Raw genomic sequence first — 24,058 nt, forward strand, 5'->3', positions numbered from 1 at the left:
GGATGGATACCAGATCAACAGTAGATGGTAGAGGGGATGGATACCAGATCAACAGTAGATGGTAGAGGGGATGGATACCAGATCAACAGTAGATGGTAGAGGGGATGGATACCAGATCAACAGTAGATGGTAGAGGGGATGGATACCAGATCAACAACAGTAGGAAGGGAATGAATGTAATCTTTTCAGCAGGGCGCACCGCGGACAAATCCACCGCCGCAATGGACTAGCGGCTTATCAATGGTGCGCTATGTCCATTCGTAGGCAGAGTGTGGGTGAATGTTTGGAGTCTGTGTGTGTGTGTGTTTGGGGACTGTATGTGTGTGTGTGTTTGGGTGGTGTGGCCCACTGCCTCTCAGTGAAGACACTGTGTTAGGGACCAGGGGGTGTAGGTAGAGACGTAGGGTGTTGACTCTCAGTGAAGAGTCAACCCCACCTCCTCTCTCCACAGGTCTCTAATGGGGTACAATCCACAGTGGTGACTGGGTCTCAGACTTCAGCTACACCAGCCAGCCAAAAGCTCGCTGTGGGAGCAGCCAGCTGAGCGCTGCTTGGTGGGTTTCCAAACCAAAATAGCTCCTAGTGAGTGTGCTCTTCTTTTCCCTCTGGCTGACAGACTGGAGGTGATGCCAGCTGGATGTGATGCCAGCTGGATGTGATGCCAGCTGGAGGTGATGCCAGCTGGATGTGATGCCAGCTGCCAGCCAGCTCGTTGGAGTTTTCAGTAAACTCAACAAACATTTTTTTTATGAAGACCAAGTCTGTTTGCCCCAAACTAAACCCTGGTACACTCCATAGGAGGGTGTCGGCCCAAACCAAACCCTGGTACACTCCATAGGAGGGTGTCGGCCCAAACCAAACCCTGGTACACTCCATAGGAGGGTGTCGGCCCAAACCAAACCCTGGTACACTCCATAGAGGGGTGTTGAGTCACTCTGATACCCATTCACCTAAGCTCGTCTCACGTAGGCATTAGTCAGAGCAGACCAGACGTGACATTCTTGCATTTGTTTTGCATCCCACCGGAGAACATATAGAAACCTGGGAAATGATACTACTCCCAAGCCGATAGGAGAAAACTGGTAAAATGGCGCCAGGATAAAGGTGTTATGATGTTTCTCATAATCTCTCTCACCATTGGTCCTTGCATCACGCCCATCTGTGCTCCGCCAGCCTTCTCGTCAAATCCTCCAGCCATCTGAGCAGCAAAGTTCTGTTGGAAGACAAATGGCATCAATAAGACACTGTAATATGACCACAAAAATATTTGAACACTCTTGTCATAACAGTCGGCCTATATCTGTCATGGTAGTCTACTCTCAGACAGCACAGAATGACTAAACAGGATCAGTGTGTCTCTGTCTGTGTGACAACAGTAGATGGTAGAGGGGATGGATACCAGATCAACAGTAGATGGTAGAGGGGATGGATACCAGATCAACAGTAGATGGTAGAGGGGATGGATACCAGATCAACAGTAGATGGTAGAGGGGATGGATACCACATCAACAGTAGATGGTAGAGGGGATGGATACCAGATCAACAGTAGATGGTAGAGGGGATGGATACCAGATCAACAGTAGATGGTAGAGGGGATGGATACCAGATCAACAGTAGATGGTAGAGGGGATGGATACCAGATCAACAGTAGATGGTAGAGGGGATGGATACCAGATCAACAGTAGATGGTAGAGGGGATGAATACCAGATCAACAACAGATGGTATAGGGGATGGATACCAGATCAACAGTAGAGACATGGAGTGGTGTACGATAACTATTTTCATCTTTCTCCTTCACCAAATATCTCCTTGTGTTTTCTTCAAAGCCCCTCCCCTCTTCACCCCTTTCCTTTATTCCTCCCTTCTCCCCTTCCCTCCTTCCTCTACTCCCCACTTCTCCCCTTCCTCTCCTCCCCTCCTTCCTCTTCACCCCTTCCCTCCTTCCTCTCCTCCTCTCTCCTCCCCTCCTTCCTCTCCTCCCCTTCCCTTCTTCCTCTCCTCCCCTCTTCTCCCCTTCCCCAAATATATCATGCTACCTCCTGTCTAGCCACCTCCCTCTTTCATTCCCTCCTTCCTCCCTTCTTCTCTCACCAGGAATGAAAAGCATTCCACCGTGTCTCTCTCTATCCCACCATTCTACACTATACCTCCGTTTCTTTGCCTAGTTCTTCTGTGCAAAACATCTCACAATATTACACCCTTTCACTATTACACCCTTTCACTATTACACCCTTTCACTAATACACCCTTTCACTGTTACAACCTTTCACTGTTACAACTTTCACTATTACACCCTTTCAACATTACACCCGTTCACTATTACACCCTTTCACTATTACACCCGTTCACTATTACACCCTTTCTATATTACACCATTTTACTATTTCACCCTTTCACTATTTCACCATTTCACTATTTCACCATTTCACTATTTCACCCTTTCACTATTACACCCTTTCACTGTTACAACTTTTCACTATTACACCCTTTCACTGTAACAACTTTTCACTATTACACCATTTCACTATTACAACTTTTCACTATTACACCATTTCACTATTACACCCTTTCACTATTACACCCTTTCACTATTACACCCTTTCACTGTTACAACCTTTCACTATTACACCTTTCACTATTACACCCTTTCACTGTTACAACCTTTCACTATTACACCCTTCCACTATTACACCCTTTCACTTCCCATTTTCAACCCCAAAGTCTTTATTGATAGAATTAGCTAGCCCACTCCTTGTTATTTTGAGATACACCTTCATGACGTCCATTTTGCTCTCTGCATGTGCTTTCCCTTTTACACATCGATATATTTTGGGACTATAGCACCACAAACTGCTATTTCAGATTTTTCTGCAGAGATACTTACTCCTCCAAGGCCGGGAGGTCCGTTAGGTCCTGAGGGTCCGGGGGGGCCGGGGTTTCCAGGGGTACCAGGCTCGCCATCTCTGCCACGGGGACCGGGACTGCCCTGAGACGGGAGACAGAGAGAGGAGTTAGATGAATAATGTCATCTCAATAGGGTATCTTCCTCGAAAGCTGAAAGCTTTTGTATTTCTTTCAAATTCTATCCCAAATGGACAATAAAAATACTGAACTTTGAACGCTATCACTTCAACATCAAATAAATCCACTTCTTTGGCACAGTAGAAATAAGTTGTTTCACAGGGGGAACTTTAAATATAATACAATACTACAAAAATGTGAAAGAAAATGTGTGGTAATCCTAATACTTCAGATGAAAATGTCAAGTCAGGGACATGAAACTGCCCATCAGCAATGTGAGACAATAGTAATATCAATTGACAGTTCTCTTAGAGAGGTACAGTAGGTGCCATTTTGTTTTCAAAATGACTATTTCCAGATATGTAGGTGCTGCTACTCTGTACAGGGTAGTCCCATGCCATCAGCTAAAACTAAAATCACCAGAAGAGAACGGACATTCTAGGCTAATTGTACTTTACTGAGAAAAAGTCCGGATAAAGTCAGGATAAAGTCCAGAAGAATTCATATGTAGTGGATCAGATTCAGATCACTTAGGACACTGCAGTAATTATTTGGGCAACTTGTTTCAAACTATCCCACATGGCAACTGAACACCAATTTGTATCGTTATTCATTCTAAGGAATGAGGCCTTTCTAGGGAGTTTTTCCCTAGCCACCGTGCTTCTACACCTGCATTGCTTGCTGTTTGGGGTTTTAGGCTGGGTTTCTGTACAGCACTTTGAGATATCAGCTGATGTACGAAGGGCTATATAAATACCTTTGAATTGAATTGAATTGAATTCAAAATAAATTCATTAAAAAAAAAAGATTTTACATTCAAAATTCCAGAAATTCAAGCATGTAAACAGCCTCTATTCCATGATGCAGCCTGCGGCATGTTACTACCTGGGATACATGATTACAACCTGGCCAGGTAGATATTGTTACAGCAACCTAATACCAACTGTGTCCTTTCCAAACACTTCCTGATAACAACATGAAATTAAGGGTTGGCAAACTATTCCCTCAGTCAATGGATGATGTCAACCAGCCCTTTGCTGTGAGTCATTGATGTCTGACTTTGCGTGTTCCAGACAGTTCATGCCAAAGCGTGTGATTGTTATGTCTATGTACTTAAAGTTGTATTAAAACTCAATAGTAGAATCTAAAGCGGTATGTTACTGGAGATGAGATGTTGCTCATTCAACAACCAGAGGAAAAAATTGGCAGGTCAAAATGTTTGAAGCACACATGTCTGAGAAACCCAGCATACCACACTGCATGCTCTGACAAATGATCCTTCAAGGAATGTGTTCACAACACTGTGTGCATTCATTCCTCTTTCATTTTGGTGCAAACAAAGACTTAATTGCATATGTTTCTATAGTAGCAGGTACAAAATAATAATACAAAAATGCCAAATTGGAAAAGCAAATTGTAGACTGAAAATGTGAATAAAAACAGTCATTGTAAAAGTAAAAGAAATCTCCATTATGAAAGATGAAAACATGCTGGACCTGACCTGAGGACAATATATCCAATGTTATAACCAGGGTTGGGGTCAATTCCATTTCAATTCCAGTCAATTTAGAAAGTCAAACCAATTCCAATTCCACATCTGGCACTAGCTAACCACTACCTGTTCCCCTGGCTGGGTCAGAGACTATTAGCTATTAGCTAAATTGCCAGATTCACAGAGATCAGGTGCGTTGTCCCTGTCAAATAAATCTACCAGAGTTCTGTAAGTAAAATCATTGGCGGCATAAGCAAATACTGTGCACATGTCACTCAGAGCCAACCATTTTAGCCAACCGAGCAAGAGACAAGTCTGTCACTATATCAGCAGCAGTTGGTGTGACGTCACCAATGGTGTGATGTCACCAATGTACTCCAGCCAACATGCTACGGGCCAGTTTCACTTCCACTACAGACACAACAACCAACCAACGGGCCAGTTTCACTTCCACTACAGACACAACAACCAACCAACGGGCCAGTTTCACTTCCACTACAGACACAACAACCAACCAATGGGCCAGTTTCACTTCCACTACAGACACAACAACCAACCAATGGGCCAGTTTCACTTCCACTACAGACACAACAACCAACCAATGGGCCAGTTTCACTTCCACTACAGACACAACAACCAACCAACGGGCCAGTTTCACTTCCACTACAGACACAACAACCAACCAATGGGCCAGTTTCACTTCCACTACAGACACCACAACCAACCAACGGCCAGTTTCACTTCCACTACAGACACAACAACCAACCAACGGGCCAGTTTCACTTCCACTACAGACACCACAACCAACCAACGGCCAGTTTCACTTCCACTACAGACACCACAACCAACCAACGGCCAGTTTCACTTCCACTACAGACACAACAACCAACCAACGGCCAGTTTCACTTCCACTTACAGACACCACAACCAACCAACGGCCAGTTTCACTTCCACTACACACACAACAACCAACCAACGGCCAGTTTCACTTCCACTACAGACACAACAACCAACCAACCTTCGCTAATCTAGACTGTATTCTTTTATCATATGATTTCCTGAAGGAAGAACATGTGAGAGACCTGTCTTCAACAAAACGTCTCATTAAACTAGTGTAGGCAGACTGGAGAAAATGGATTCACCTTCATACCTACCTACCTACCTCTAAAACCATTATGCCCAAATACAACACTAAATAAAACCAAAGCTTGGGGCCAAACACAAGACTAAATTAAAACAAAGCTTGGGCCCAAACACAAGACTAAATAAAACCAAAAACACAACATCTCTCATTAAAACTATTATATTAAATGAGAACCTGAAAGAACAACCTCCTCCACAGTGACAGACAGACATATAGCCTCATAGCCTGGTTCCTCTCTAGGTTTCTTCCTAGGTTCTGGCCTTTCTAGGGAGTTTTTCCTAGCCACCGTGCTTCTACACCTGCATTGCTTGCTGTTTGGGGTTTTAGGCTGGGTTTGATTTGACATACAGACATACACAAGGTCTTCATAATCAGAACATTTCCTTAGAAAACTCTCATTAGACGACAGCCTGAAGACACAAACTAACAGAACTGTGTGACAAATCTTTCTTCATAATCAGAACATCTCTTGTCAAAAAATCTTCCTTTCATACAACCTCAAGAATACATATTCATAACCTACGTACCGCCAAAATATTATGCCGAAACACATATTTAAACATCACAGAAGCCTGGCCTGGAGCTGTGACTGGGGCTGAGGCCATGATGTTGACATACTATTGGTGTTTAACACATATTACCACAATGATCAAAGTCATTACAGCCTCTCTCTCCCCATGCTAACATCACTGATTTATTACACACACGTGGCTGTGGGTTGGACTGTCGGTTCCCTGACAGCCACAGGTTTATGGCTTCACACACAAACACACACACACCAGAGGAGGCTGGTGGGAGGAGCTATAGAAGGGCTGGCTCATTGTAATGTTGGGAATGGAATCAATGGAATGGTACCAGACATGTCAAACACATTGAAACTATGTGTTTGACTCCGTTCCAGTGATTCCATTCCAGACACTCCTATGAGGCCATCCCTCATTTAGCTCCTCCCACCAGCCTCACACATACACCTCATCTTCTTTTTCATCTTTTTCTTCATCACACACATCTGCTAAACAACCCAGACCACAGACACGGCCTAATGGAAACTACACATGACAGCACTGAGCTGGATCGGCTTTGCTCCTCCAATGACAGCCTGCTGCCTCCAACTCTGCTGCTGCTGCTGCTGCTGAGACCAGCAATGAGTCCAGCAGCTCCTGCTGACCAGAGCATTCTCTATCTATCAGACCAATAGCAAGAGTTTAGACTCTGAATTATGCATTGTTTAGTCTTAGAGAGAGGGAGAAACAGATAGAGAGAGAGAGAGAGAGAGAGAGAGAGAGAGGGAGAGAGAGAGAGAGAATGGCACGGAAAGGATCTCCTGCTATAAAACTCACCTTATCGCCTTTGTCTCCTCTGTCTCCGCGTGGTCCCTGCTCTCCTGGGGGGCCCTGAGGATGGAGGAGAGACTAGTGAGTATCCAGGTACATCCAAACACTAGATGTGCACCCTATTGCCAATATAGGGCACTACTTTTAATAAGGGACCCTAGGGATCTGGTCCAAGGTGGTGGAATAATTAAGGAACATGATGAGGGAAATTCACACTATCATATGTGGGAAAATCACACCTAATACATGGGATAAATTGACACCTAATACATGGGGGAAATTCACACCTAATACATGGGGGAAATTCACACCTAATGCATGTGGGAAATTCACACCTAATACATGGGGGAAATTCACACCTAATACATGGGGGATATTCACACCTAATACATGGGGGAAATTCACACCTAATACATGGAGGAAATTCACACCTAATACATGGGGGAAATTCACACCTAATACATGGGGGAAATGTACACCTAATACATGGGGGAAATGTACACCTAATACATGGGGGAAATGTTGAAATGCTTTACATACCATAGGGCCTCCAGGTCCTCTTGGTCCTACGACCTGAGGAAGAGGAAAGAGAAAAATAAAGTGTCAGCAATGTTTTACTACCATTAAAAAAAGTGTGTTGATTGAAGTTAGATGATGAGTTTATGGATTGTTGTCAAAAACAATTTACAATTTCCTGGGATGACTGAGAGAGAGAGAAAGAGAGAGAAAGAGAGAAACAGAGAGAAAGAGACAGACAGAGAGACAGAGAGAGGGAGGGAGACAGAAACAGAGAGACAGAGAGAGAGAGGGAGACAGAAACAGAGAGAGAGATAAAAGACAGAGAGACAGAAACAGAGAGACAGAGAGACAGAAACAGAGAGACAGAGAGAGAGAGAGAGAACGAGAGAAACAGAGAGAAAGAGACAGACAGAGAGACAGAGAGAGGGAGGGAGACAGAAACAGAGAGACAGAGGGAGAGAGGGAGACAGAAACAGAGAGAGAGATAAAAGACAGAGAGACAGAAACAGAGAGACAGAGAGACAGAAACAGAGAGACAGAGAGAGAGAGAGAGAGAGAGAGATCCCTGAGTCATTAATATGTCTCAAAGAGGGAATGAGGGAAGGACAGATGTGTTGTGTTTGGCTTTCTGCCTTCTGAGTATAAACTGAAAATGAAAAAAGGTGCAGTGAAATGCATTGCTAACCCTATCCAAGCCTGACTATTAACTATGACCGGAATATGGGCCAGCCCTAACCAAGCCTAACAGACTGTGGGTTTAGTTTACCCTGGCCTAATTACATAGACCACTTACCGTTTTAGGAGTTCATTTGCTAAACACCATGTATTGCATGAAAGGTGCTGAACAAATGTTTCTAATTGTTTTTATTGACATTAATAGACTGAAAAGCATTCCTGGCCCTGACCTCTGTTACTGTGTAATTAACAGAACAATCCACTTTCACAGCAGGGAGAATTAAATCAGCCATGTAGTGTATTCTCACATTGGCACAAATACTGCACACTCATGGCGCATGCCTCTAGTAATACAGGCAGACACAAAACACTAATACTAATAATCCACATAGGCCTAGTGTGCTGACGCAACTTATTTCCTCAACCATTAAATAGGTGGGAAAAGAGAGACACGGAGGGGCTGCCTGCAAATGAAATAAAGACCTGCTATTAAGACATCAGACAGCAGTGCTGGGAAAGTGTTTTCAGAGATCAGACTTACATCTGTGATATCTCCTGGTTCCCCCTTCTGACCCTGTTGGGAAAGAAAGACAAGAAACAACAATATGAGTGATTCTTCAGGAATGGAATAGTGATAATACCTTCTTTCATTCTCTTCTTTCATTCCTGTCACCTACCCTTTTTGCTATCTGCTAGCACTGGTACGAGCTACAAGCAAGTCATTCCTATGGAGCACTGGTACGAGCTACAAGCAAGTCATTCCTATGGAGCACTGTTACGAGCTACAAGCAAGTCATTCCTATGGAGCACTGGTACGAACTACAAGCAAGTCATTCCTATGGAGCACTGGTACGAGCTATAAGCAAGTCATTCCTATGGAGCACTGGTACGAGCTACAAGCAAGTCATTCCTATGGAGCACTGGTATGAGCTATAAGCAAGTCATTCCTATGGAGCACTGGTACGAGCTATAAGCAAGTCATTCCTATGGAGCACTGGTACAAGCTACAAGCAAGTCATTCCTATGGAGCACTGGTACGAGCTATAAGCAAGTCATTCCTATGGAGCACTGGTACGAGCTATAAGCAAGTCATTCCTATGGAGCACTGGTACAAGCTACAAGCAAGTCATTCCTATGGAGCACTGGTACGAGCTATAAGCAAGTCATTCCTATGGATGACAACACAAAGCTTTAGTCAACAAAAGAGTTGGAATCCAAACTGGAATCTAAACTGAATAATGCTCTGTTTCTTCACTAACTGAAACATAGCAAAGCAGAGTGTGGATGCCAGGCCTACTCAAAATAGACATGCATGTGCTTCTCAGTGGTGTAAAGTAATTAAGTAAACATACTTTAAAGTACTACTTAATTTTTGGGGAGTATCTCTGCTTTACTATTTATATTTTTGACAAATTTTACTTTTACTTCACTACATTCCATAAGACAATGATGTACTTGTTACATTTTGAATGCTTAGCAGGACAGGAAAATGGTCCAATTCACACACTTATCAAGAGAACATCCCTGGTCATCCCTACTGACTCTGATCCGACAGACTCACTAAACACAAATGCTTCATTTGTAAATTATGTCTGAGTGTTGGAATGTGCTCCTGGCTATCCGTAAATAAAAAAACAAGAAAATTGTACCTTCTGGTTTGCCTAATATAAGGAATTTGACATGATATATACTTTTACTTTTACTTTTGACACTTAAGTATATTTTAGCAATTACATTTGCTTTTGATATTTAAGTATATTTAAAACCAAATACTTTAAGACTTTTACTCAGGTAGTATTATACCCAATGACATTTTCTGTTAAGGTATCTTTACTTTTACTCAAGTACGACAAGTGGCTACTTTTCCCACCACTGCTGCTTCTGTGTTTGAGGCTGGAGAAGACAATGTTATTAACTGTCTGTCTTCTGCACACATCAAGTATCACCATCATCTATCAAAACACAGAGGTGAGTCCAGCTTTGGTATTAGTTGCCCTCATCACCTTCACACACACACACACACACACGCACACACACACACACACACACACACGCACGCACGCACGCACACACACACACAAAGCCCGACATTGTCTCACCTTAGCTCCCGGGGCCCCTGTTTTTACGAAGGAAGAGAGGGATGAAAGGAGATAGAGAGAAAGAGATGGATGTTAAAATAATGCTGGAGACAAAACCCACTAGGTCTGTCCTCCCTCACTGCCAGTCAGACAGACAGACTACAGGGAACCAGTATTGTTTCATAACCTCAACTACTGAATTCTAAGCCTGCATCCCAAATGGTACCCTATTCCTATAGGGCTCCGGTCAAAAGTAGTGCACTATATAGGGATCGGGGTGCCATTTGGGTCGCAGAAGAATGGAATAGCGTTGGCAGACCACCACCAAATAACAGTGTAGATACCCATAGAACCAAAGAACCCATGAGGATTCAGGCAACGTGTTGGTTGAAGCACCATCTCAGGAGGTAAAAGCAGGGGACCGAAGCAAAGCAGGGGGAGGGCCAGGGAGGGAGGGAGGGAGGAAGGGAGGGAGGGAGGGAGGGAGGGAGGGTGGGAGAGAGGAGGAGGAAGGAAGGAAGGAAGGAAGGAAGGAAGGAAGGAGACGGACGGAAGGAAGGAAGGAAGGAAGGAAGGAAGGAAGGAAGGAAGGAAGGAAGGAAGGAAGGAAGGAAGGGAAGGAAGGAAGGAAGGAAGGAAGGAAGGAAGGAAGGAAGGAAGGAAGGAAGGAAGGAAGGAAGGAAGGAAGGAAGGAAGGAAGGAAGGAAGGAAGGAAGAAGGAAGGAAGGAAGGAAGGAAGGAAGGAAGGAAGGAAGGAAGGAGTAATATAGAGCAAGATAAAAATAAACTGTAGTTTCCTTGCCATAAGTTACCTTGGCATAAGTTACCTTGCCATAAGTTACTTAGCAATAAGTTACCTTGTCATAAGTTACCTTGCCATAAGTTACTTAGCAATAAGTTACCTTGCCATAAGTTACTTAGCAATAAGTTACTTAGCCATAAGTTACTTAGCAATAAGTTACCTTGTCATAAGTTACCTTGGCATAAGTTACTTAGCAATAAGTTACCTTGTCATAAGTTACCTTTCCATAAGTTACTTAGCAATAAGTTACCTTGGCATAAGTTACCTTGACATAAGTGACTTAGCAATAAGTTACCTTGTCATAAGTTACCTTGCCATAAGTTACTTAGCAATAAGTTACCTTGGCATAAGTTACCTTGACATAAGTGACTTAGCAATAAGTTACCTTGTCATAAGTTACCTTGCCATAAGTTACTTAGCAATAAGTTACCTTGGCATAAGTTACCTTGACATAAGTGACTTAGCAATAAGTTAACTTGACATAAATTACCTTGTCATAAGTTACCTTGCCATAAGTTACTTAGCAATAAGTTACCTTGCCATAAGTTACTTAGCAATAAGTTACTTAGCCATAAGTTACTTAGCAATAAGTTACCTTGTCATAAGTTACCTTGGCATAAGTTACTTAGCAATAAGTTACCTTGTCATAAGTTACCTTGCCATAAGTTACTTAGCAATAAGTTACCTTGGCATAAGTTACCTTGACATAAGTGACTTAGCAATAAGTTACCTTGACATAAGTGACTTAGCAATAAGTTACCTTGTCATAAGTTACCTTGCCATAAGTTACTTAGCAATAAGTTACCTTGGCATAAGTTACCTTGACATAAGTGACTTAGCAATAAGTTACCTTGTCATAAGTTACCTTGCCATAAGTTACTTAGCAATAAGTTACCTTGGCATAAGTTACCTTGACATAAGTGACTTAGCAATAAGTTAACTTGACATAAATTACCTTGGCATAAGTTACTTAGCCATTAGTTACCTTGACATAAGTTACCTAGCCATAAGTTGCATGGCTAGTGTTAGCATCTTTCTGCAGTAATTGCTTACAGTATGTCAAAAATACAGTACTTAAATACAGTACAGTTGGAAAGGCAATAGCAGAAGTTAACTTGCCTTTTAGTCTGTTGATATTAAAATGAATGACAGAAAGCCCTTAATTAATATCATATTGTATCAAGTAAAATAAAGCATTAATCATTATGTATCATGTTTAAAGCATGATAAAGCATGTATGAAATTGCATTTTTCTTCAGACGACACTTCTGATTTCAAAGATGCTCTTCAAATGCATTTGATGACAAAACTTTGAATGCTCAGTTCAGATCAAAAGAGCTGAGACGAATGCAAATTAGGGCCACATCTTTTTTCAATTCCATCTCAAAACAGGCCCCTTATTGTTAGGATATTAACCCAGGATGTAAACCCTGCCAGTCTCTAGACGCAGCAGAATTAATGCTATTGTTGTCCCAGAGGGTTATAGCCCTGCTCCACCTACCATAGACCCTGTCACTTCTCTCTCTCTCACTCTCTCTCTCTCTCTCTCTCCTCTCTCTCTCTCTCTCTCTCTCTCTCTCCCTCTCTCTCTCCTCTCTCTCTCTCCTCTCTCTCTCTCTCTCTCTCTCTCTCTCTCTCCTTTCTCTCTCCTCTCTCTCTCTCTCTCTCTCTCTCTCTCTCTCTCTTTTCTCTCTCCTCTCTCTCTCTCTCTCTCTCCTCTCTCACCTCTCTCTCTCCCCTCTTTCGCCCCTCCCCCTCCCCTCTCTCTCCCCTCCTTTCTCTTTCTCTCCCTCTAACCACCTTTCATAGACCATATCGCTCTCTCACTCCCTCTCTCTCTCTCACTCCTCCTCTCTCTGTAAAATCATATTAGCTGGATTCTGCGTGGAGAGAGAGTCTGCAGCAGTAGTCAGTATACTAGGCCATGTCTGTTAAAGTGAGGTATTTCTGTAATGACTCCCACATGTCTTCGTGATACTGGGGATGGTAGACTGGCTGAAGTAACGTCCAAACAAGAGGAGGCCTAAGGTGAGCTGAACCAACTGTGGAAAAATAACATTGAATCTTTGAAATAAATCATACAGAAGTGTCATTCTGATTTTGTTATTATAGTTATTTTTCTTCATTTGTTTTTAGGACAAGAACAGCATATAGGGCCAAATGATGACATTATATAGGGTCAGGTGATGACATTATATAGGGCCAACATCAATGACATTATATAGGGTCAGGTGATGACATTATATTGGGCCAACATCAATGACATTATATAGGGTCAGGTGATGACATTATATAGGGCCAACATCAATGACATTATATAGGGTCAGGTGATGACATTATATAGGGCCAACATCAATGACATTATATAGGGTCAGGTGATGACATTATATAGGGCCAACATCAATGACATTATATAGGGCCAAATGATGACATTATATAGGACCAACATCAATGACATTATATAGGGCCAAATGATGACATTATATAGGGCCAACATCAATGACATTATATAGGGTCAGGTGATGACAAGTCATAGCAACAGATCGAGGTACAGGTCTACAGTATTAGCCATCCTTATTCCTTATGCTGTTTCTCTCCCAAAAGTAACAATATGAATTCCACAGACAGACAGTAATTTATTTATGTGTAATAAGTAAATAAATAAATTACGACCACTTGGGGGGGCTTCCCCGTCCCGCACGCAGATGGGGCAACACTCTCCGAATGGGATCTCAGGTTTGGGGCAGTCTTTAATCTCCTCGCAGATTATTTCGTCACACAGGACAGTTCCCGTGTCGCACACACAAATACGACACGGCTCTGGTTTCCATACGTCCTTGTCACTATAGCTCTGTCCGTCCTGCATACAGCTGCCTAGGTCCTCTATGAGTGTGTGTGAGTGTGTGTGAGTGTGTGTGTGTGTGTGTGTGTGTGTGTGTGTGTGTGTGTGTGTGTGTGTGTGTGTGTGTGTGTGTGTGTGTGTGTGTGTGTGTGTGTGTGTGTGTGTGTGTGTGTGTGTGTGTGCGTTTGTGTGTGTGTGAGTGTGTGTGTGTGTGTGTGTGTGTGTGTGGTAGGAAGAGAGACAGTAATGCATCACTCATCAATCACCCAAGCACCTAGGGATAAAATGTGAGTTAATCAAATTGTATTTGTCACCTTACCGTGAAATACTTACTTACAAGCTCTTAACCAACAATGCAGTTCAAGAAATAGAGTTAGTGGTTTTACATTAAACAACAGCATGTATAACAGACAACAGACTGAGCAAGACCAAAAACAAAGAAAATCCATTATTTAAAACTATTTGCACCTTTACTTGTTCATAGAACCACCATGTTCCAGGTCAACGTCATCACTTTTAAAAACATCAGTTGATTCAAAGGCATACAGACACGTTCACCTATAGGTCCATCAACCACTAGGGGGCAGCACCAACTCACAAAACAGCTGGAGTGCTCCACTTCCCTGCTGTGACATCTGTCTTCAAGAACGTCCTGGGAAGTGTCTCAATCATTTTGGATCAGTGGACCATGTCTCGTGCCTGAACCTCTCCCCTCTAATTGACTATTTAAGGTAAATATAACTGATAATATCCTACAGAGACTAAGACATTAACACAGGCCTATGCTACTGCACATGAAACACACCATTTTGTTCCCTTATGTAAAAGTTATAGGCGGAAATTACGTTCTCACCTGAAGCGACGATTGACAACGTTCTCACCTACACTCAGAAAAAAGGGTTCCAAAAGTGTTCTCTGCCTGTCCCCACAGGAGAAACCTTTATGGTTACAGGTACAGTAGAACCCTTTTGGGTTCCATGTAGAACCCTCTTGTAGCCCAATCAGGCCATTCCATTAGGCATGGAATGTACTGTATGTAAAGTAGATGTTTTTTTACCTTTAAAGGCATGGGGCCTGGTCAGCTCTTGGTAACCCAATGGACCTGAGTAGGCCATGAATGAGGCTATTTCTTAAAGGGACAGAGAGGGCAATTCACAAGCTACTGCCTTGTACAAACAAAACACAGGGCCCTTTTAACACCCACCTGGAAGCCATAACTGCCTCGTCAGATGCCAGTTCAAACACGTCAAGGAATGGAGAAAGGACACCTTTCATTCACATACCTGTTGGCCTACTTGATATTGGTTTCTAAGAGGTTAATTAATATCTAAGTGGTCAATTGTGCATCACAGGCTCAAATGTAAGTCCTATTGAAGCTCTGATTAATCTAAATGTTCAATATCTGTAGAAAAACATTTCAATAAAGTATCTATTGTAGTTTGTTCTATTGTAATGTATTATATTTGGCCTTAATGAATGCATGGGACAAGTGGTAATCATAAACTACGCTTCTTTATTGAAAACATATGGAAAGGCCTAATCTGTGCTGCACTCTTCAGGGGTTGGCTACAGCCAACTGTTTCCTCTAGGAAGAGAAAAATGGAGGATGGACCATGTTAAAGTGAAGACGGGTGTGTGGCAGAGGAGGATATTGGACTTAAAGGAATTCCACACTAACAAAATATATATTTTGGTATTTGTTTCATTAGTCCATTGTTGATACAGTCCCAAAAGGTTTTGCATCATTTTGGGACTGTATCAACAATGGACTAATGAATCAAATATCAAAAGATAGTTTTTGGGGTGGAGTTTATGTTTAAACTGTGCTTCCCAGCTGAATTAGTTCATTGAAATGTGCTGGTGGACTATAGGATACCTCCACAGCCATCCAACCTTCCATGTGCCTCTCCTTCATGGCATGGGGATATAGGTAGGCCTGCATCTCAAATGGCACTCGAGTCCTTATTTAGGGTACTACTTTTGACCAGGGACCAACACCCTATTGACTATTTCCTGCACTACGTTTGACCACTAAATAGGGAACAGTGTGCAATTGAAACCCACCATTGATTTACCTCCTCACTCCGCTCAGCTCTCTCCACATAGGCCTATCATTCCATGGCACGGACAGGGACTGAGAGGTGAAGGTAGAGGTTTGACCTCCTCCACCTTGCAGTGACTTGATGCCAACCAGGTACTTGGAGCTACTGCTCCCATTTGAGCCTGTTAGTCTTGCGGACTCTAGCCGCTCTGAACTCTTAGGACTTCCTAGCACGTCCAAGTCAGGCGCTTTTCCTCCAGTAGCTCTCTCCCTCTCTCTCCCTCTCTCAGCAGAACAACAACTTATATTCCAGGGTTCTCCGTCTTCTCCGAGAGGTTAACTTGACTGTCTCATGTTTTTTGGGGGCCAACACATTTTTCCTTTTCTCTTTCTATATTTTTCAAACCACTACCATATCCTCTCTGATTCAGAGGGGTTGGGTTAAATGCAGACCACACATTTCAGTTGAATGCATTCAGTTGTACAACGGACTAGGTATCCCCCTTACCCTTTCCTTTCCCTTTCCCCCTCTCCTCTCTGCTACTCTACTATTGTCATTGTGTTGCCTTATTTCGTCTGAGCTCTTACCATGAAATGTGCCTTAGTTGAAAAAATACTAACAAACCTTCTCTCTATTTAATTATATTGTTTTCCAGTAGTCCTCGTACCAGACTATCGGTCGTTCTCCCTCTTACTGTCACTGCCGTTGGCTGGGTTATTCCTCGATCAAAATCTGCTGAAATACATTTTGTACATATATGCGCGAATTGAATGTGAGGTTGGCCTGCTCGATCACACCGATAGCGTCTTTGGATTTTTCCAATGTATGCATCAAATTATATCCGTAGACTTGATAGAAATAGTAGTAAAATGTGAAGATCGAACTTTTGTTGCAGACATATGTAGTAAAAATGTTGTAATAGATAATACTTTTTTTTTTTTTTTTACATCAGAACGTATTACAGAGTATTTATGCCCACCCATTCGGTCTGATCGACGCGTTAATCTAGGTACCAGATGGAAACACTAAAATCATATGGATGGATCATTATTCCTGGCCTCCGTCCACCATCATACTCTCTCAACTGCCCCCATAAATAGCCGATACAGTTTTTAGGGATGAAATCATAATTTCAAATTGTTACATTTAATCGATTGAATTTATTGCAAAGCCAGACACATCTCAATAACGCTTCGTCAATGTGGCCAATGTTATAGGGAGGGATTTAAGTGGGATTTCGAGTGGCATAGAATCAGGATTTCAGAATATCAGGGCCTTGTGTACGAGTATGGGCATTTTATGACTTGGCTGGTTGGGATATTCATATAATAATTCGCAGGTTTTGGCATAGAAAGATATTCGATATAGTCCAGCATACCGCTTCAACACGCCTGGATTCGCCTTGGTGCTCTCTGAGAGCAAAGGAATGTTAACGCGTTTTCACCCAAAGGCCTTTAAGCCGGAGCACTTTTGCTTCGTTTCAAAATGAACGAAGTTGGTGTCAAATTTAAAAACTTATCTCTGTCAAAGCGCTTTTGGAATGTCTCCAAAGTACCCGCAGGTGTCCGGTCCAGCAGCAGCGCAACTCGTCAGAGTTCACGACTCGATATATGTGGCATATAGTGGAATTTCCGTACAACTTATCTGTTTTTGCAATCACTCTCGTACTGAACGTACAATCAGTGACACGTTTTAGAATGTCCAATAACCCAGAGTTTTAGACAGCACATTATTCAATCATATTACCTTATTGCACTTGGACCAACAAAATGAAAACTGTCAGCAACTCAAGATTGAGTCCATCACTTTTACGCAAATCGTTGAAATTCTATTGATCTTTGATATTGAAAATTGGTTAAAATAGTAATTATGCTCCCCAAATACCTTTCCTTTATCCATCCACCTTTTCGTGGCGCGGTGGAATGGGAATAATTGCGCATACCCCACGCTTAACCGTGAATATACAGATCCCACAACGACATCGCCTCAAGCAGAAAAACAATTAACAACAATTACAAATCAAATAAATATCATATCCACAATGGACAAGTATCCCAAATATATGCGACTTATTGCCAGGGATTTACGAAACTTTCCCCACAAGTAAAGTTATAAACGTCCTCAAACGTTGCATTTGACATTCTGTTTCAGTTAATTTAGCATTTCAATAAATTCCACTCGCTTTCTTTCAAATCAATTTTTTAGAGAAAAAAAAACTGCCACTTACGGTCTTCTTCCTGACATTTGACAACTGCTAATAGAACGACTTGGGTTGCTACAAGTAGCAGTACAGTCCTCGAATCCACAAAGCTGAACATGTCTAAATATTAGACATGCAGTGCCTTTGGGGGAGAAGCAGAAGAACGGACGAAGTTGGTGGACGGAGACTTCTCTCTCTTTTTTTGTGTTTCAAGTTACAGAGCCGAACCATACATTCAACCACCTTCCAAAAAACGATGGGGAAGCCAGACCCAGACCCCTGCAGAAACGTAGTACCGGCACGCGTCAGATCAGGCACTGCAGTTTTATGTGTCCGTTGCCTTCAATGAATCTTTGTATATTCCCAAATATCAGTCCAGCCCCTTACCCCCAGTCAAGCTGAAATCCGAGCCCCCTTCCCTCCCATTCTGTCTGTCCTGAAGTACTATTATTCCACCCGGCTCAGACCCCTCCTTCTTCCATGTGCTACTGAAAAGGGGGTACCCAAAAAGTGAGGAAAAAAAATCTATCCAACAGGTCTGGCTCCCCTCCCCCTCGCACAGTTCCGCTATATGCCTACACTGAAAGGTGCTCGCTGTTCAGTGTGAGCGTGGTGCGACTACACATAAATGCATAGATTTTGCGGAATATCGCCCCCCCCCCCCCCCCCCCCCCCCCCCCCCCGCCCCACCCAACAACAGTGTGTCCTAGTGAGGGTGTAGTTCACGGAATTATTTCAGGATCGTGAGCTGTTAAGAGCAGTGACATGTGTGCTTGGTCTCCATGGATTCTGTTGACATTACTACATGTTAAAATATGACATCAAAATAATTCATTCATTAAGCAACTTATGTGTATAGTTAGCAATCTTTCTCACATTATCACCATGGGCAATGGACATTTAGGCCTTTCGTGTAACTATTAAAAGTGGTTCAGATATTAACCACAACATTTCTCTACCACATTTCATTCTCATCACTCCACTGTTTTATCCAATATCAGTTTGGGGGGCAGGATATAAACAGAGCTTTTGATTGGCTCAAGGCACAAGGAAGTTGGGTGCAGAGCCAGGTTACCTCACCTGGTTTGTCTGGTGGGCTGTCATTCTGCAGAGGGAGATAAGCAGGGTCTGGGCTGGCTCTATAAAGCCAGGTCTGGAGACCAGAGGGAAGGAGAATGGGTCCTCTGAAGCCAGGACTAGCAGAGTGGAAGGGAATGGGGCCTGGACAAGAGGGGAGGGTCTTCTACAGCATAAAACAGAGGGGAGGGAACGTTGGTTGGGAATGGGGCCTGGGATCTGGGTTCTTGGAGGGAATGATGGGATGGAAGGGGGTGAAAGAGTGGCCGGAAGGAATGAGCCCCTGCTCCTTGGCCTGGGACGAGTGAAGGGTGAAGGGGACAGGAACCGGAGGCTGAGGGGGCCCAGGAATCTGACACAAAGGTGTTGCTCTTCAAGATGGAGAGAGAAGATGTTGGTGACATTAACATGGTATTTAGGCTTCTCAAACATGGCATTTAGGCTTCTCAAACATGGCATTTAGGCTTCATGGCATTTAGGCTTCTCAAACATGGCATTTAGGCTTCTCAAACATGGCATTTAGGCTTCATGGCATTTAGGCTTCTCAAACATGGAATTTAGGCTAATCAAACATGGCATTTGTCTACGTAACTCAGAATCAACTGTAGGATGTTTTTTATGAAAAGCTTCATTTGCGCCACTTGAGAGCAATGCATCAAATAAACCCATATTTCCTTATTAGAGGTGTTCAAACACACACACACACACACACACACACACACACACACACACACACACACACACACACACACACACACACACACACACACACACACACACACACACACACACACACACACACACACACACACAGAGAGAGAGAGAACAACTTGGACCAACAACTAACACTTCACAGCAGTAATCCCACACACTGACCCCAGAAAAGAGCCAAGATGTCGCACTACAACTACCATAGCTTTCAACCCTACAACCCTGGCCACCTGATGTGGCTCAGGTCTATTTAACACGCCTATTATGGACATAAATCAGGTACCTACCTGATTAGCTCTCGGAGACGCATGACACGGGCCATTAGAACCCTTGTTGTACGTTGCTGACTAGCCACTGAGGGGGTATATTTAGTGGTATCCACTCCTCAGGGCCATCACCCCACTGTGCCCAGGGCTCTGGCCCCTAATCCCTGGCCTCTGGACCTTTCACAACTTTACTGGCAACATGAGCAGCTGCAGCCAATTGACTGGATGAGAATGGAGAGGCTATTCTTTGCTGGGAAAAAAACAGTTTGCATGATTAATGTCTAAACAAATGAATGTCTATGTGTCCTAACGCTATTTGTGATTGGAGTAAAACGTTTTTAAAAAGTTAATCCTAAATAAACTAGCAGTGTTATTTAAAGTCTTATTGGAAAACATTCAGTCAAAGTTTTAAGGAAGTTATTCAAAAACCTCCAGATAACCTTTACATTTCGTTCTTAGAGTGTTCAACTTTGAAATAAAATGTCACTTATTTTCTCAGAATGTATAAAAACCAAACGTTCAGTTTTACTGGTCAGGGAACCAATGTGAAACCAAAAATATATGTTCCCACAACTTCAAAGGAACCAAATGTGCTAGCTGGGAATACTACTGTATGTTTAAGCAGTAGTTTAAATGTAGGCTAATCCCTATGTTTTACATATATTATTTTGTAGAGAGTCGAGATATAACATTAAATTGCTGGGGTAAGCCTATGTTATATATTTCATTGTATTATGTCCAATACAGTAATTGAGTCAGAGTAGTTCAACAAACTACTACCAGAAATGTTATAACAGATTTTATCCCAGAAACTGACCTGAGTTGACTCACAAAACAATTTGTATATTTTTGTTGACGTTGTGTCATAAAAAAAGATCTAGGAATAGCTATTCCTGTCTCAAAGTTCATTTCAGCGTTTCAGTGCGTTGTGAATTGAACCACTTTGTAATTTGACGTTCTCTTCGCCAACTCATGTTTTCAGAGGTAGAGAAACACTCCATGCCTATCTATAGCACACGGCACAGTCAGGGATATAGACATTGCTTCTCTGTTGTGACATCATGGCCTTGTTCTTCAATCAAACATCCTGAATGGAGCCCTATCATTTAGTCTGTTCCAACATTCTAGAATGCCTTGAAGCCCAACCGAGGTAGTTTCTCGTTTAGTGTTGGCAGTCAGTACAGGGAGGGACAGTAATACATTTTATGATGGATCCAAACTTGTCACAGTCCCAAAAACTAGCCAAAAGTCAGTCCGTGTGTGTGCGTGTCTCCTCTCTTGAAGAGTTTTTTTAAGCCCAGGCCATTTCCTTCTATGAGGTCTTTGAAAAGTGTTCATATTTCTGACTCCTCTCCTGAACATCAATAAATAAAAAGATGTGTGTGTGTTTCTCTGTCTATATGTGTGTCAGTGTATGTGTGTCCCTGTTTCTTTTTCTCTGTGTGTTCAAGTGTGTGTGTGTGTGTATATGTGTACAGCCCATCAAGGGAACCGTCCTGAAACAAGCCACCTCTTTGTTACTGAGAGCCTGAGAGACTTGGCTCATAGCTGGACGTGATTTTGATCAGAGAGTGTGTGTGTGTGTGTGTGTTTGTGTGTGTGTGTGTGTGTGTGTGTGTGCGAGAGACAGACGTGTCCCCCTTCAACAGGGTGAGAGGTAAGGGGTGAGAGGGTCCATGATGGTTTCAAAATTCCTTCATGAAAATAAACACTCAATAAATAAATAAACAGTCAAAAGTGTGTCATTCAAGTAGACCTTCAGGTTCTGTTACAATTTTCCTAATGATCCTAAAATAGAATAGCTTCATTTAAAAAAAAAATATATGTTTGAATAGTATGCGGGTTCATAGGGTCGGTTTGTAGAGTAATTTACATCAGGAAGGAAAATGTGTTTTTAGAGCAAGTGTTTCTCTAGTCTTGATAATTGTACCTCTATCAGAACCCTACAACTGAGAGGGGTAATTGTACCTCTATCAGAATCCTATAACTGAGAGGGGTAATTGTACCTCTATAAGAACCCTATAACTGAGAGGGGTAATTGTACCTCTATCAGAACCCTATAACTGAGAGGGGTAATTGTACCTCTATCAGAATCCTATAACTGAGAGGGGTAATTGTACCTCTATCAGAACCCTATAACCGAGAGGGGTAATTGTACCTCTATCAGAACCCTATAACTGAGAGGGGTAATTGTACCTCTATCAGAACCCTATAACTGAGAGGGGTAATTGTACCTCTATCAGAACCCTATAACTGAGAGGGGTAATTGTACCTCTATCAGAAGCCTATAACTGAGAGGGGTAATTGTACCTCTATAAGAACCCTATAACTGAGAGGGGTAATTGTACCTATACCTCTGTCAGAACCCTATAACTGAGAGGGGTAATTGTACCTCTAGAAGAACCCTATATTTGAGAGGGGTAATTGTACCTCTATAAGAACCCTATATATGAGAGGGGTAATTGTACCTCTATAAGAACCCTATATCTGAGAGGGGTAATTGTACCTCTATAAGAACCCTATATCTGAGAGGGGTAATTGTACCTCTATAAGAACCCTATATCTGAGAGGGGTAATTGTACCTCTATCCGAACCCTATATCTGAGAGGGGTAATTGTACCTCTATCAGAACCCTATAACTGAGAGGGGTAATTGTACCTCTATAAGAACCCTATAACTGAGAGTGGTAATTGTACCTATACCTCTGTCAGAACCCTATAACTGAGAGGGGTAATTGTACCTATACCTCTGTCAGAGCCCTACAACTGAGAGGGGTAATTGTACCTCTATCAGAACCCTATAACTGAGAGGGGTAATTGTACCTCTATTAGAACCCTATAACTGAGAGGGATAATTGTACCTCTAGAAGAACCCTATAACTGAGAGGGGTAATTGTACCTCTATCAGAACCCTATATCTGAGAGGGGAAATTGTTAAAATTGTCTCCATAAGTGTCTCTCCATCTTAGATGGCAATTTGTCATTGATCTTTAGAAGCCTTCACCATAACATACAGCTGCATTGTCACGCCCTGACCGTAGAGATCTTTTTATTCTCTATGTTTGGTTGGTCAGGGTGTGACTCGGGTGGGAAACCCTATGTTCTTTGTTTCTATGTTTTGTCCGGGTATGGTTCTCAATCAGGGACAGCTGTCTATCGTTGTCTCTGATTGGGAATCATATTTAGGCAGCCCTTTTTCCTTTTGTATTTGTGGGTTGTTGTCTTTGTTAGGGGCATTATAGTCTAAGTAAGCTTCATGGTCATTTCCTTGTTCTTTGTTTTGTTGGCGACATTTATCAATAAAATAAATGTACAATCACCATGCTGCACCTTGGTCCAGTCATTTCCACGACGACAGCGATCGTGACAGAACAACCCATCACAAGCGGACCAAGCAGCATGGCCAGAAGGGGCAGACAGAGTGGAGGACATCATGGACCTGGGAGGAGGTGATGTCAGGACACGAGAGCCTGCCGTGGAAGCAGGCAGCGGTAGCGAGGAAGGAGGAAGCAGAGAGAAAAGGGGACCAGCGTTACACAGGGTCACGGCTGGCAAGGAAGACCGGGAAGCCACTCCCAACATTTTTTGGGGGGGCACACAGGGAGGTTGGCGGAGCTAACTCCCATGCTCACGGTAGGGAGCGTGGTACTGGTCAGGCACCGTGTTGTACGGTGAAGCGCACCGTGTCTCCAGTGCTCCCCCACAGCCCGGTTCGACCTTTGCCTGTGCTCTGGAGGTGCCGGGCTAAAGTGGGCATTCAGCCTGGAAGAGTGGTACCAAGGCTAAGCACCTGATCTCCAGTGCTCCCCCACAGCCCGGTTCGCCGTGTGCCTGCGCTCTGGAGGTGCCGGGCTA

General features: G+C 42.9%; 1 protein-coding gene across 2 annotated transcripts in view; it reads right to left on the reverse strand.

Annotated features, from left to right (window-relative positions):
* LOC109891658 (collagen alpha-1(II) chain) overlaps positions 1-18,483 on the reverse strand; it is a 79,062-nt gene extending 60,579 nt beyond the window's left edge. Inside the window, exons 1-8 of one of the 2 annotated variants that reach the window (XM_031825711.1) lie at positions 18,178-18,483; positions 13,740-13,949; positions 10,286-10,302; positions 8,728-8,760; positions 7,533-7,565; positions 6,999-7,052; positions 2,886-2,987; positions 1,136-1,213 (exon numbers count right to left, since the gene is read on the reverse strand). In XM_031825711.1, coding sequence (XP_031681571.1) covers positions 1,136-1,213; positions 2,886-2,987; positions 6,999-7,052; positions 7,533-7,565; positions 8,728-8,760; positions 10,286-10,302; positions 13,740-13,949; positions 18,178-18,268 — 618 coding nt within the window. In that variant the 5' untranslated portion in view covers positions 18,269-18,483. The remainder of the gene's footprint in view (positions 1-1,135; positions 1,214-2,885; positions 2,988-6,998; positions 7,053-7,532; positions 7,566-8,727; positions 8,761-10,285; positions 10,303-13,739; positions 13,950-18,177) is intronic. The other variant, XM_031825712.1, reaches the window with a different exon arrangement.
* Positions 18,484-24,058: the final 5,575 nt, after the last annotated feature.

This window comes from Oncorhynchus kisutch, linkage group LG5 (genome assembly GCF_002021735.2).
Source record: "Oncorhynchus kisutch isolate 150728-3 linkage group LG5, Okis_V2, whole genome shotgun sequence".
Taxonomy (NCBI): Eukaryota; Metazoa; Chordata; class Actinopteri; order Salmoniformes; family Salmonidae; genus Oncorhynchus; species Oncorhynchus kisutch.